General features: G+C 41.5%; 1 protein-coding gene across 1 annotated transcript in view; it reads right to left on the bottom strand.

Annotated features, from left to right (window-relative positions):
- SORCS3 (sortilin related VPS10 domain containing receptor 3) overlaps positions 1–15,744 on the bottom strand; it is a 263,888-nt gene that overhangs the window by 163,629 nt on the left and 84,515 nt on the right. The window contains exon 2 of the mRNA XM_079312314.1: positions 14,821–14,888. Within this exon, the coding sequence (XP_079168440.1) occupies positions 14,821–14,888 (68 nt within the window). The remainder of the gene's footprint in view (positions 1–14,820; positions 14,889–15,744) is intronic.

Genomic DNA, 15,744 nt, shown 5'->3' with positions numbered 1-15,744 from the left:
TGAGCCCTGAGTCTTGCACATTTTTTAAAGCACACCTATCGCCTCCAGAAGTACCTACACAGGTTATGGATTTTTGGAGGGTTTGAGGGGAAATCCTGCCTGATCTCTGCAGCACAGCATCCGTGCCCAGGAGCCAGAGCTCTGCTGTGACACCAGCCCAGGCAGCAGCTCTGGCCACTTCTCCCAAGGCACACGATTCCCATGGGAATGGCCCAGGGAATTTTCTCAGGCTAAGTACCTGGTAGATGAAGACATGTTTCTCTTCATTACCTTCACAAGACCTGACCCAAAGTCTCCAGAAAAAAATGCCTGGAAACACTCTGACTTCCTTAGAATCATAGAATAGTTTGGGTTGGAAGATGACCTTTAAAGGTCATCTAGTCAAACCTCCTCCAAATTGGGCACTACATTAGTGACCTACATCTAAAATAGGTTTCCTGTACATATTTCCTCTTTCCAGATTATTTAATCATTTTACAATCCATAGCCATGGTCATATTTTCAATAATTCTTCAACCAAGTTTCCTTTACACTTCTGAGAAGAATCTGCATCTCAGATAGCAAGCAAGGAAATTCTGGGGTCTGGATTGTTCTTGCACTCCCATCTACTACTTCTAGAACCATATTTATGATCAAGTACTTTTTAAACAATTCCCTTCACACTGGGTTAACTTTTCCCAGAAGCTGGAACCAGAGTAGAATTTCTGACATGTTTTCTCCTTGTCCCTACTCCCAAGACCCCTTATAGATTTTTGCCAAGAGCAAAGGCAAACGTTCAGATGTAGAGAAAAAATAATCAATGTTGTTCTGACTTCAGTCAGCCCTGAAATGTATTCTCAAGATTTCTCCTGCAAAAAATGGTTTTGAGGAAACATCCAGCCTGTAAGATGCTAACCAGATTTTTTTCTGGATCATTTGCCCACAATGAAAACTCCTAGAGAATAAACAGCAGGAGAGAGAGCTAGATTACAAACACATTCCAAAATAATCACAACAATGCATCTTCCCTTCTGCTGAACAGGCAGAGGCCCTGGGCCAAACTCCAAAGGGGAGTCAAGTAAAACTCATGTTTTTCCTGGCCCTTTCACCTACACAAGTGGCTTTACTTTCACAGCATCCTGGACTCTCCTTACATTCCATCATGTTGTTGACAACTTGCCCGTTCTACCCCTTGTGAATTTGCACACATTGCAGACCATATCTTAAACAGTCAAAACACAGAATTATAAAAGGGAAGCAAGACCAGAAATCAGCATGTCAGCCCTGATCACTCCACACATTCATTTTCCACACAGAGATCTGGAAAATCTCCCTCACACTCTGGACTGCAGCCACCATCCTTGCTTGCGTGGGCCACGCATCTCTGCACACCTTCCTGACCAGGCACAATAACAGATGGTTTTACAAGAGATGCATGTTGAGACTCTCAAGTTGGGAGCAGCCAAACACTGGCTAGAAAACCACAGCCACTGTGTGCAGCACCAGCCCTGCTCCCTCTGCACTCTGAGCCAGCACGAGCAGCAAAGGCTCTGAGTGTCTGAGGGAACACAGAGCAATCATAACATTTACATTCATAAGATTAAGGTCACTTTATGAAATACTTCTAAAGGGAAATCCTTTAGAATTTAGAATCCTTTGGTGCCTCCCCCATCTTGTTTACAACTTCCTTACCCTGAGAACTATAACTCACATGAAGGAAAATAAAACCAAGGAAAATAGTACCTTATGTTCCAGCTGTTCTTTGAAAAGCTTGTAAGTCATTACACGTTAGCTGAAATTCATTGAAGTCATTAAATCCATTATTCCCCAAAGCCAGCTCTCTCCCTGAACACCTTCTACTGTTTGAAATGGCAGAGACAGTGATAGGACCTATTTATGCCTGTTTGAAGGTGAGTCTATACTATCTGATTTTTAATTCCAATCTATCCATCACAACCAGGTATACCATACTGGTCCCTCAAACCACATGTTCCCAGCAGCCTGACCACTATGGCAGTGTCAAATTCCTTCTCTCCACTTACAAAGGCACCTTATGCTAACTTTAGAGCACCACTTTCCAAGATCAATGATAATTGACTGATTAAGTATGCCTAATGCTGCCAGAATGTGAGCTGATTGTGTAATGGTGCTAATTAGTAACTGCCAGAGCTTATTCCAATTATTAACCTTTATGAATGTCATTTTTGAAGATAACAGTTTGCAACACAGCCTACTGCAGCATTTGTAATGGTTATTGTCACATGGGATGAGAAGGAGAACAGTGACCAATGAAGCTGAGATAAAACACAAGAAATGAGTCCTGAGAACAAAGGATTCTGCCTTCATTTTTTGCAAGTGATACAGTGAATAGAAAACTGGAATATCTGTGCTAAGGAGTTCAAGAACCCACTTTTCCACAAGATCTGAGTCCCTCAACAATGCCACTGCCAAGCATGTCTCAAAAGCTTCCTAGCAGTGCAAGTGCCAAACCAATTCCAGATTTGCCAGAGGGACATGGCAAGGTGTCATGTCCAGTGATAATCTGGAACCAGACAGACATGAGAAAAACAAGTTTGCTATTGCATTCCAAGGAAAAGCACAATCCCCCTGTCTGCACAGTCACAACACTGATTCTTCTGGTATGTTATGTGACAGAGAATATTTCATAACAAACCACATAATGCACTCTGCTTGGATCAGATTTATCTAATCAACCAAGTTAGACCACAGCCTCCTTAACTTCACCCTCATCTGTCCCCTAAACAAACCAAGTGCACTGTCACTATTTAAAAGGAGCACTTTCAAAAAGAAAATGTAAGTTTCCACCAGTGTAACAGATGGGCCATGTTCTTGTGCCCATCACTGTTAAAAGGCCACTGGACAATAAACATATCCCAACTTTGCAGATAATGTGAGTAAAACCCCTCAGCCCCTACAATTAGGCAGTGTTGATGCAGACCACTCTCCAATCCTCAGAGAGGTAAATGGTCCACTACAGTCTCCCTACATGTACTCTTCCAAAGAGAAACCCCAAAACTCTTCTTCCTTTGTTCCTCATGCCTAGTACAAAATAGAAAATGCACACTTGGGGGTACCAAGTTAAATGTGCTGTGGTAACTCTGTATTCCTCATAGACATCCCTTTTAACTTTATTGGTTACACATAATAGAACCAATGGGATTTTAATCTTCCAGGAGACATTTACTCTCTACTTTGCTAAAGGCACACTGAATGATGTACCATGGTCTGCTGCTTACTCTATAGCTTAGCTACTCCATGGCAATATAACATTTTATCTGAAACCTTACATTTGAACAGATGACCTTACTGCCTTGGTTTTCCTCACCCACACTTACAGCTGCAAGTAATCCAAAGAAAAGACAAGGTCTCCCACAGAATGGCTGTACAGAGATTTGTGTCAAGGTCAAGCTTCTCTGTGATCCCTGAAGTGGTTACACAAGACCCACAGAGGGATCATACTTTATGAGCTCTCAAGGGAACTCATACACCCTTTTATGCTGATGGATGCTGTGTGATCCTCCTGTTTCCACACCAAGACCTGGGACACATTACCTTTGTGTGAACTGCTCTTTTCCAAGCTGTTCCTGACTTCTGCTCTGAACCTGTTGCTTACTCATCCCCCCTCATCCTGACCAATAATCAGCAACCAAGCTTCCTCTTAAAACAAATGACTCCTACAATTTCTAACATTTCAAAGAGATGCAAGAAGAGCAATGAGCATTTCTCTTTCCATGTGGCTGATCACTCCTTGTGAGCTCAGATTTCCACAAGGTCAGCACCCAAGTCCCAGTGATGGGTTGCTCTTTCTCTGTACTTCTCCCCCATTACCTTTGGAACTTCCAGGAATTTTTGTACAAAAGAATGCCCTGCACCCTTGGCTGTAGTTACAGATAGCTGGAGACTGTTGCATTTTAAATGGACCAGAACTTACCCAGTTCAGTTCACAGTGAATCTCTCAACCCTGGACCAACTACCTGATTTTGGGGTAAGGCTTGGCAGTAACAGCAGAATCAGCAGCCCACCCATCTTCCTGTTATCTGTCTCCTATTATCATCTTCCTCACAGATACCCTGAGCTACACTACAGGATTCAGAAAATAACATATAACATTCCTGTTACAGATGCCAAAGGATATTCTTGGCTTTATCATGGGAATAACATCCCTCAGCTTTTCCAATACACCACCAGATTTTTGCACGCCTGACTAGACCTGCAGGCTGCTGAATGCCCAGCTGCCAGCCTGCTGCTAGATTCAGGCATCTGGACAGCAAGCTTCAGGGAAAACTGGCTATAACTGACTACTAATATTTATGGAGTCAATTTTCTAAAGTAATTTACCTTCAAAGAGCCCAAAACAAGGCTTAGCAATCTGGTTATAGAAAGGCCTCACTAACCTTCTATAGATTTTATTCAGAGGCAGAAATTCTATATGTAAAAATGCACTAGCTTCCCATGATCTAGTAGTTTACAAGAGCTTTCATTTTCACTTGGTCAGGCATGTACTGTAAAAGAACTGGCTGACAGATTTTACAGATGAAGCACATGGGGTAAAGTAAATAAATCAAAGGCTGCCTTCCAGGCTGGGGAAATGTAGCCCTTTGAAAATATTATTTGGAGAAGCGACCACTTCATACAGGCCCTTTTAACTTCATTAGAAGCCTAATGAATCTACCAAGGACATAATGAGAGAGACAGACCAGACTGAAAGAAAGATGGAAGGATTTGTGGCACATTTTAAACAGTGTTTCTCCATCATTTGGATTATTTATAGCCTTTATAAAATGGCAGTGCACTGGGGGGAGGGGGGAACCAAAAAACCCACAGCATTATAAAACATGAATATAAACAGACACAACCCATGTTAAAGTACTAAAGTACTAAATTCTACAAGCCACTGTACAAAGCATCCAAGATTTGTGGTTTGATCTGAAGCCTAATTAGAAAGAACAGAAAGGCCAAGGGAGGGAAGAAAAAGGAAAGGAATAGTTTGGTCAAAGAGAAACAAATCTTGCTCTCAGTGTGGACAGGGGCACTGCAGCAACAGGAGGTGGCACCAACACAGAAACTGCCCTGTGCCAGAACCTGGTGCTCCTTAGGTAGGCCTGACTGCCTGCAGAGTTTGTGGCAGTATCTATCTCTGTCTGACTGACCAGAGGCCAGGGAACTTTCTGAGCCACAGATGAAGTCTCTGCATGTACTACAATCCTTGAAAGATTTTGTGTCTGATTCTAGGAACCCATCAAAAATATGGGTAAAAAGAGGGTCCAGCAAGGATAGATTAATTACATATTGTCCTAAGGACCAAATTCTCCTACTGGCTCTGAACCTTAGGTCAATGCTTCTTTATTCTTCTGGAACCAAGGAATTGCTGAGGTTGGAAGGAATCTTTGGAGCTGATCTGATCCAACCTCCAGCTCAAGCAGAGCCACCTGGAAGGCATTTGCCCAGGATCAGTCCAGATGGCTTTTGAGTATGTCCAAGGATGGACACACCACGGCCTCCTTGGACAACCTCTGCCAGTGTTCAGTCACTTACACAGTAAAAAATGTTTCCATCACTTTCAGAGGGAACATCCTGAGTTTCAGTTTGTTCCCATGCATTGTATTTATCCTGTCACTGGGCAGACACTTAAAAGAGCATGGCTCCATCTTCTTTTCCCCTGCTTTGAGGAATTTGCACACATTGATGCAATCTACCAGTCTCACTCCAGCCTTCCCTTCTCCAGCATAAAGACCTCTCTCAGCCTTTGCTTATATGAGATGTTCTACCCTGTCCATCCACATAACACTCTAAGATTTTTAACATACTCTTTTCTGGGCACCACCTCTCCTAGTCCTAGTAGATGAGACTTAGTATGAAAGCTCTTATATAATTTATTAAGAAAGTTTTATTTTTCATTTATCTATTTGCATATTTATAAGCAAATGTAATGTGTGGTTTTCATTACTACTGGCACAGATTTCCATTGAATGCATTCACTACTAATCTGTGCCAACAAAACTCCTCTGCACGGCAAAGAGTGATCAGAAAAAGACATTAGTAAGGTCAAAACAAATTCATCTTTAAGTGTGGCTTCCTGCAAAAAGTTTTGCAGTCAACATCCAAATCTCATTAGAATGTAAGATTAGGTAACTCAACAAAGGGAGCAGCTTTTAAAGAGCAATGGAATTGCTGCTGCAGAGGATAGAAGCAGCGATGGAGGGGCCAATTGCTGTTAACAGGTGTGAGCTGCTGATGCAGCAACACTCACAAGACCCACAGGAGCTGCAGCAGCAGGTTCTTGGCTGCAGACTCCCTCCTGAGTGCTGCCCTGCTGCTTCTGAACAAGCAGGCAAAGCACTACAAACACACTTTACCTGCCACGATGACTTCACAGGGACAGTGAGGCTTCAAAACCACATTTGCTCTTGGCACAGCTTCCTCTGACCTGCTCCACCACAACCTCAGAACTAAATGCCTGGGAACATCACCAGAGCTTTAAATCCTTTGCTGATGGGATAGGATGTCTCCTTTCTTCAGGAGCCATAATCAAAGAAATTCACCAGTAAGGACAGAAAAACTATTATAAATATAGCATATATTAGTTGAGAACACAGGGACAAGCATATTCTTCCAGCTTCCTAGAACACTTCATTTTTTTCCACAATGAATTTCATTAGTTCACACTGAGATCCTAATGCTTATAAATCTACACCAAAATATCTCTTGGGATTAAATTCCCTAAATTTCTCATTTTATTATCTAGTTTTCTGAAATGAAATGACTAGTGTTCTGAAAAGGTCTAAGTTTCCATTGACCCAGCTGAGGGCCTAAGAGGACTAGTTTAAAAACTAAATTATGCCAAAGATATTTCTGGTTGGTTTGTTTTGGTTTGGGGTTGGATGTTGGGTTTTTTTGTTTTTTTTTTTTTTTTTTTAACTACAATTTCAAAGAGCACTTGCAGGCCAAAGAAACACCTTTACTTACAATATGTGCCAGCATCCAAGAGACACCAATTGATGGAGAACCCACCTGTGATGCAGAAGACTCAAATCCCATTTTTGAATAAGATGACCACAGTAGACACACCAAATTACAAATATCAATCTGCCACAGAGTATTCTTGAAAAAGTATATGAAAGAGATAAAAGATTTCTTCCCAGGGTCTGTCATCCAGTTCTCTGGACATAGAGATCTCCAAATCTCAAACCCACTAAAATACTGTGGAATATCACATCTCCAGCACAATCCCAGCTATTCCATTAGAATACTTAAAGCATGAGTAGCTCATTGCTGACAAATAGATTAAAAAAAAAAAAAAAAGTTTCTGCAACTCTGATCCAAAAGCTGTAGACATGTCTGTTCCTTCAGTGTTGTAAAATAATTAATGTAAACCATAGGTTATTCAGCCACCAGCAGAAATATCCTCCATTAATTCACAGAGCCCCCTTTGAAATCCATTTATGATTTTATTATTTCTGCCTCACAACATCCTGTAGCAATGAGTTATACAATGTAATTACTTGAGGAATAAAAAAGCACTTCCCTTTATACTTATTCAGAGCAAGGGCTTGAACTTGGATCTTCCACACACAAGATTAAAGTGAGTCTCTCCCTGGAGAGATTCTCAGTTTCTCCTTTTGCAGCTCTTTTGTAGAATATAAATAATTCAAGAGGGATGGCTGGTGCTCTTACCTGAATTGTGGAAAATTAAAACAAAATCCAGCATGTTTTTTTCTCTCTACATTTTGTTTGGAATTCTACTTTCATCCCAAGAACATTTCCTCAAAAATTTAGGTATTTGATAAATTACCTTTTCTTTTTGCTTCACTGTATCCAGCCAGAAAACAAAATGCATCCAAAAGTTCCCAGGTCTCCTTATTAAAAAGGAGCATCCCACTAGCCCAGTAGTTTTATCTGTGAGATCAACACACATGTACAAACACATCACCTCTCTAGGTATATTCAAGGAGTACATTTCTCACCCAAAGGTATCTGCAGTGACCAGCCCAGTCCTCTCACAGCCACATGTTTGAACATCAACAACTTCAGCAAAGCAGCCCCAATTTCAAGCTGCAAAAGCTGTGTGAGTGGGGCACAGAGTGGGGATGTATAGCACAAGTTGGACAGGAATTACCTGCACATGAAAATGTGAACACCTTTCTCCCACCCTGCAACACCAAAACAAGGTTCTGGGGCAGAAAGCCAAGATTTACCTCTGTCTTCAGAGATTCACAGATATAAATAAAGCATGGGCATTTATTTTTAAAATAGCAGAATATCTAAAACACCATTACAATCTGCAGTTCTGTTTTTACTCATTTGTTCCAATTGAGTAGGAATTTCACCAAGGAATAGGGATGGGAAGATGCAGGGGGAAGCACATTAATAAATCATAAGTGTCATTAAAATTTGTAAACTAATATCTTCTGGGAAGTCTTGGCAATTAGTCTCAGAGCTTTCTTGGCAAACAAAAAATTAATAAATCCAAAAGGCCCCCTGTCTGGTGACATCCCCACCCCCACAGAAAGGTCACTAATGAAGCAATTAAGAGACACAACAAATGGACCATTCAGCAGGCTGGCTCACAAAAGACAAATGAGCTTCATGAAACAAGAGGACTAAGACATCTTAATAAGCAAAGGTGGGACTTCAATCCACACACCACCCCAAGACATGTGCAAAGGCTTTTAGACTCATTTGCTGGGCTAATACTTTCCACATGATTTTGCAGCATCCCCCTTGCTCTCTGCCATCCCTGAGGCAACATTAACATGATTAAAGCAAGGAACCACCAGAAAGCAAAGGTGTGAATATTGCTATTCCCTTTTTGGAAAATCCTGTGGGATATAACAGGGCTAGGGTAACACTGGGAAGGAGACAAATGAAACTTCTCTACGCAATTTAGTCTTACACTTAAAGTATTAAAAAATAAAGTCTTATCTTTATTGCCATTACTGATTTTGCCTAATCCTAAAGTACAGGCCTGAATGTAAGATAAGCCTAATAATTTTTATTATTGCTTCCCAAAATAGACATTTATAATAGTTTTAACTCACACTATCCCTTTGTTGCAATGACAGCATCTCCTAGTTTGAATTGCAAAGAATGTATGCTCTGGATGCTACCTGGGACTCTGGCACATTCAAGGAGGGCTAAACATATGGTTCATTCTGTTCAACTCCTTGAATTTATTTATTTATTTATTTTTAATTATCATGCATCATCCCATTCAGCTACACACAGCCTAAGCAAATCTGAACAATCCCTTCAGTGTATTTCCTGGCATCCACAATTAATTTGTTTAGCTCACATTATTTAACAAAGGGCCACCATCTTCATTTGGGAGTAGCAAGCTCAGGAATGAGCCAACATGCAGCTACTGTTCATGTCCCAAAGAATTCCAGTGTAGTTCCCATGCCAAGATGACACCTATGACATCTGTGACTGCCAGCCAGGCTGAGCTGGACCAGGGGAAAATGGATCACCACTGTGGGGAAATGACTGCTCATCAAGAGTATAGAGGTTAAGAAATGCATAACTCTGGGATGTTGCTGAAGGTGTGCACTGGTTGCAACTCAGGGTGCTGGGAGCCTCGAGGAACAACTCTCATCTCACACTGTGGTCATCTGCTGCAGCTCCACATTCCCTTGGTTCTTCAGCAAACACAGTCTGCACTAACAGCTCTCAACAACAAAGATTTTCATAACTGGCTCCCAAAGCCTAAAAAACTCACCATCATTAAGCTATGCTATTTATGCATTCTAACAACAGTAAAAATGCAACTTTTGGTCACCCTGCTTTTCAAATCCAAGAGAGATCAGGGTGCTTGCACACACAGCTGGCTCCTTCCCCCCATGCCCTGATGGCTGACTGCAGGTACAAGAAACCCTTCTCATCAGCACAGGATTTCTGCATTTTGCAGCATTATTAAAAAGTGCCAAAGAAGATGCAATAATGGGAAGTATTACTACTTTGAAAATCAGCTCCATTAATTTTACGCCTGAATACAATCATCCAGAAAATAGCACATATCGAAGATGCATGTCATCAGCATAAAAGTGGAAAATTATAAATGTAATCAAATTTGACAATACTGAGAGGAGATGTCAGCTGCTGGTCATGGAGACTGCATTTCAATACAGCAAACTACAGGAAAACTACAATGCCCCAGTGGAGCCAAACCAGTAATGAACAAGAGGTTGTGGCACAAACCAGAATTTGCCATTCACAATGCAGTCTAAATAATACACTGACACTGGGATAGAAATACTCCTAAGAATGCTCTGGCTGTGCCACGACCTATTGCAGGTTTAGCTTGTTACCAAAGGATGACACAGAAATTTAAATCATGCTTTTTGACACTCCTGATCCCTGATTTCTTTAACCCACCAAACAGTCTTAGAAACTGCTGCATTTGGAACAACCAGACCAAGCCTCAGCTCCCCAAGGGCACTTCTGACCACATCCACCCTTTCCCTCCTAGAGCAGACCCATCTGAAGCCAGCTCCATGTGCCACACACAAACCTAGGGCACACAAATCAGCTTGAGCTGGGAAATTTTTGCAATGCTAGAGGTACACTGGCACATGCTGAGGGTCCCTGGGGACTGTGGGAGGCTTAAGAGGAGATTTCATGGGAGGAAACAACATAAAGCCCTCTGGTAATTCAAACAGAACTGAATGAAACAGCAATGCACAACATAAGGCAGCCTGCAACCAAGCTGAGGGGTTTTACTCCTCTCTGTTCCAAACTGGGGTTGCAGCTGCTGCATTTTGCAGCTGCCTCTATTAAAAAGCTGAAAGGGTTGTGGTTTTTTTCCCTAACTCAACAAAGAGACTAAAACAACAGACTAACCTCTTTAGGCACAGCAGCCACAAGAGGAAAAAAAATGCTTGGGGATTTTTGACTGCTGCCATGGAGACATAATATCTTGGTTAATAACCAAGAAAACAAGAAAGAAAACAAGAAGGAATATATCTATAAAAATTCCTTCATCAGCATTTTAGCCTCTTAAACAGAAAGAGTTAGTTGCAATTTTTGGTTAATGCACAATCAGATAATTTAGCTGGGACAACAGCCAGAGGAGGGGAACTCCAGGGAACTCATCTGAGGTGGGTAAAATGGTAGCAGGGACTCAGAGCTGACACATGCAAGTGCTTGCACTTGGGAAGAAAATCTAAACTGCTCCCCACTGCCCAATTAGCTGATGTGCTGCAGCCATGGCTGTGGCATGGACCATAAACAGCACCTTGCTCACTCGTGCCTCTCCTACCTTCTGGATCACCCTGTTGTCTCTGTCTCACCTGAGATTGAGAGATCCCTTGAGAGGGAAGCTGTCTTTTTAGCTACTGCAATCCAAATAAATCAAATAAATTAATTCCTGAGTAATAAAATGGAAAACCTTTTATTCCAGTTATCTCAGCAGAAAGAAACTGCTCAATACACACTGGTTAAAACAGTTGCAAACATTTTAAATATTACAATATCAACTTTAAATACTTATTCAGAATGTCATGCTCCCACAACTTCATCTCAAAATGTACAGCCTAAACAATTCCTGTGAAGAGTCTGGCACCTTCTTTTTAGAGAGAAAGTTCATTTTCATGACAAATCACATCTCTATGCTTATAGTTTCTCATGGACAATGACATTTGATGCAGGGATCCTGGGATTTGAGAATTAGAGGTGCTCCAACAGCATTTCAAACCAAACCCATGTACGTTTACAGATTTAAAGGGAAAATTGTTTTCCTTTTGTAGATGGAGGAGAGGTATTAGTGGGGTGAAAAGAAATTCTACAGAAAGCATAGGCCATCTCATTTTTATTTAAAGCAGGCATGATTCTTAACTACTAATTCTCTAGGCAATGAGAACTGATGAAGGGTTTGCATGTCTAAAAACTTAAATAATTTCTACATAGTCAACATTTGTTGACCTATGAAAAAGATGTCTCTCTAGAAATTCATAAATGACTCACACCACTGTAAGTATAGTAAAGGAGCAATAAAGTAACTTCCTTTCATAGGAGGAAAATTATCAACTCAGTGGAAAAAGCAAAACTCTAAACCACAACTGACAGGTATCTCCTGTGACGAAGAAGAGATGTGGCATTTGCAGGGAAGAAGGTGTGTGGGTGTGTGTTTTTTCCTTGAAGTTGGCTCTTCAAGGCTGGCTGCTTCAGTAGCAATAGAGACCTTTTCTGTGATTGTTTCAGGTTCCAGGAACATGAATTTGGATATTAGAGCAATGTCTATGCTCCTGCATTTAAATGCTGACTAGCATTTCCCCTGTCTAAGCTCATATCAGCCTGATATAGGAGCAGTTTCCAATGTAACTTCTAATTCTTCCCTCTTCCTCTGCTGCTCTCACTCCCTTTTTAAATTATATTCAGGATGTTTTCTTATTGATTTACTTGTTTTCGTATTTAGATGCAGGGATTAGAAATTCTTTTTATATGGCAATTCAGTTTTCCATTAAAAGAAGCCTCTCATGCTGTAAACCCAGGGGGAACTGAGGAGGAGATTTTGATGCATGGAGCAGGTAGAGGCAAGATGGTATTTGGAGATTTCCTTGCACTCTGCTCTATCTCAGCATCCTCTGCTGAGTGATTCATTGCTCTCTGCCACAAAAGCCACACTCTTCTCTTGTGGAAGCAACTGTGTTTGCCAAGTGGTCAGGATAGATATCATACAGCACCACTGCTCAGATGGGCAGGGCTCCTGCCTAGCAGAAAGGAGTAGGAGTATCTCCAGAATACAGGGAAAAAAGCCCCAAACCCCTTGGAAATACACAGATCATCTTCTAATATTTAGTTGAAGTTGCATTCAGTTTGTGACCCATCTGGGGGCTCAAAGATTCTACAAAAAGTAACTAAGGAAAGCAAACCTCTTACCAGGAGGCTTACATTCATTCTGCAAACACAAATCCTCCTTTTAAATTTTCAGGGTCTCAAAAGTGAAAAGAAAATATTTAAAAACACCAATTTAAATAATGGAAATATTCAGGGCTCTGATTGTGCAAACAGAACAGGAAATCCCAAGAAAAGGAGTATTTCTCTGGTTTATTTCTTACACTTACTATCTATTTGCATTTCTGCAATGTCCTTTGCAGAAAAACTTACAGATGCTCTCCAAGATTCCACACTCCCCTGTCAAGTAAAACATGGCTTATTCCTGATTTTTACAGTGAAGGTTTAGAGCCCAGGAGATCGACCTGCTAGCTCTTACCCTGAGCTTTCCTCACAGAACTAGGAAAAGAACTTGAGAAGTTCTAACTTCTCAACCTCTCTGAATGTCCAGGTCCCCCACTGGCCCCTATTTCACAGGTGACCAGATGCAGAAGTGTTCCAGAACATGCTGAAACACTCCCACAAAGCAGCTTGTTTTCCCAGCTGACCAAGTGCTGGATGCTTTCAATTGTTCTGATGATTAATTATATTTCTATCACTTTGGGAAACCTCCAAAAGGGGTGATGCTATTGCCTTTCTGCAGAGCTCAGGTGATGCTGCAGGCTCAGGATTAAGACAAGGTCTGCCTGTTTGTTACATTATTTATGCAGAGCAGATTGTTTGGCAATTACATTTAAAGTACAATCACAGTGCCATTTGTACTTGCAACGTAAAGAGGCAAAAGTTTTTTAAGGCACTAATACCTTGAAAAGTACCAGGGTAAGTGGAAATGACTGTTCTCTCTTATTAGCTGCATGGTTATTTATACTTTTGCAGATTACCATGGTGCAGTGCAATTAGGCTTCTTAAGTACTGTTCAAATTGAGAAGTTTCAAGAGCTCTACTGAATAATTAACCCTTAAATACATTTACAGGAATAAACCTGCAGCAAGTGACCAAAGCCTGCTCCAAACAGGGGCTTTTAAATCACCTGTGAAGAAGTATAAGAGATCACCTGCCAAGAAGGGCTCACACCCAAAAAACAGCTACAATGCACTGACTGTTTGACCAAGTACACTTTGAGCAGGTTTCATAACAGCTTAACACACCAGGCAAATCTGAAACAAGGCACTTGGTCTCACCAGCCCCTGGCTGCCTTTTTTTCTTTTTTTTTTTTTAATGTACCTTGGGTAAAAGACACCTGATAGCAATTCTGTTAAAGGCATAGCTCTCCACAGGCAGCATGAAACTTTTTGATTACTTCAAAGGTCAAGGAACTGATCTGTTTATGGGGTGAATTTGGGGGTAATTGGATTTCAATTTATTTAGTTTAAATGCAGACACACAACTCTGTCCAGAAGCATGTTTCCCCAGGGCAGGACAGTCCATCTCCCATGCCAGACCAGGAACAGGGCAGCAGTGTGACACCACCCAAGTACATCCACAGAGGAGAAGACACCAGCACTCACTGTGGCATCTCTAGTCCTTCAACAGCTCTCTCCTTACAGCCCAACACACAGCCACTACCAAGATGACACCTTAGCTCACAGGGGGAGGAACAAGGCTAAGATCAGCTAAGATGATATCATAGACTGTGTTTTATTCTCAGGCACAGTTCTGGCAAGTGTGTACCCAGCTATAGAGCCTATTCTAGTTGCCAGCCTCACAGCAGAGAGAGGAAGGAAGGGACTGTCTAAGGACACTCACAGGTGAGAAGGAAACCAAGCTCCTCTACATGCCACAGAAGAGCCATTATATGATGAAACTCTTTTTTGCAGACCCCACTTCACTGAAGGAATGTGTCCTAACCATGTACCCCTCTTCCAGAGAGCAGCTCCATTTGTCTCAGACTCTTTCCCAGCTCCTCTGATGAGCTCAGATACTGCCCCATGCCCACCCCCAGTCTGACCAGAGACACAGTGCAGCCCTGCATGATTTCCACAATCCACATACCTCCACAGAGAGCTCTCTGTAACACTCCCCAGGTTGAAGTCGTAGAGCTTTGTCAGAATGAGAATCACCTAGAGAGGGGAAAGGGAGGGAGGGAGAAAGGGAAAAGAAGAGAAAAAAAAAAAAGTAGATGTTAGATTTTGCACCAATACTCACGGCATCTGAAAACTCCCAAAGGAGAGCTGAGCATTTATCTGTTAAAGTTGCAGTATTATAGGATAAAGTAGGTTTAAAAAGCAAAATGGGAAATCACTAGTTTAGTGCATTGTATAACCAGTAACACTTATTTTAATCCCAAAATGTTTTGCATTTAAAATAAAACATGCCACCAGGAATTAATCAGACTTTGTGAGCTGACCTCTCTGCAACTTTTTATGATTATTCAAAGTCAGGGATGGATCAAATGCACCTTTGTTAATTCAATAGCTCAATCTAAAATTACAGTCAACTTCTTTTGTCTTTCAACAAAATTCATTATTCAGTCTCCATGGAAAGAACTGGCAAGTTTTTTATGTAGATCCTCATCCACCAAAATAGTCCATCCTGTCTAGAGTCAGCTTTGTTTTCTCCATCTGCTGTTCCTGATTCCAGAGCATGGCAATTCCTCCATGCCATCACCTTCCCACAGTGTTAAGAGGGACATAAGCATGACATTCTGCTTATGCACTGAGCAAGACAGACCCTCACCTGGATCTTTAGTGCACAAGGAGAGTCAGAGGCTTCAGGACTCACTGACTTTCTGGAGAGAGCATTCCTGAGTCATGCCCTGCAAAACTGAGGCTGGGGGAGAGAGGAGTGAGGGACCACAGAGGAATATACTTTCCCTCTGATATACCTGGTGCTGTGACCTCAGATTTCACAGGTAAGTGTAATCCTCCTGGTTACAAGCCACATTGCCCAATGTCTCTCTCCAGAAATTCACTTATG

Source organism: Erithacus rubecula (genome assembly GCF_903797595.1).
Source record: "Erithacus rubecula genome assembly, chromosome: 9".
Taxonomy (NCBI): domain Eukaryota; kingdom Metazoa; phylum Chordata; class Aves; order Passeriformes; family Muscicapidae; genus Erithacus; species Erithacus rubecula.
This window is presented reverse-complemented; position numbering and strand designations above follow the sequence as displayed.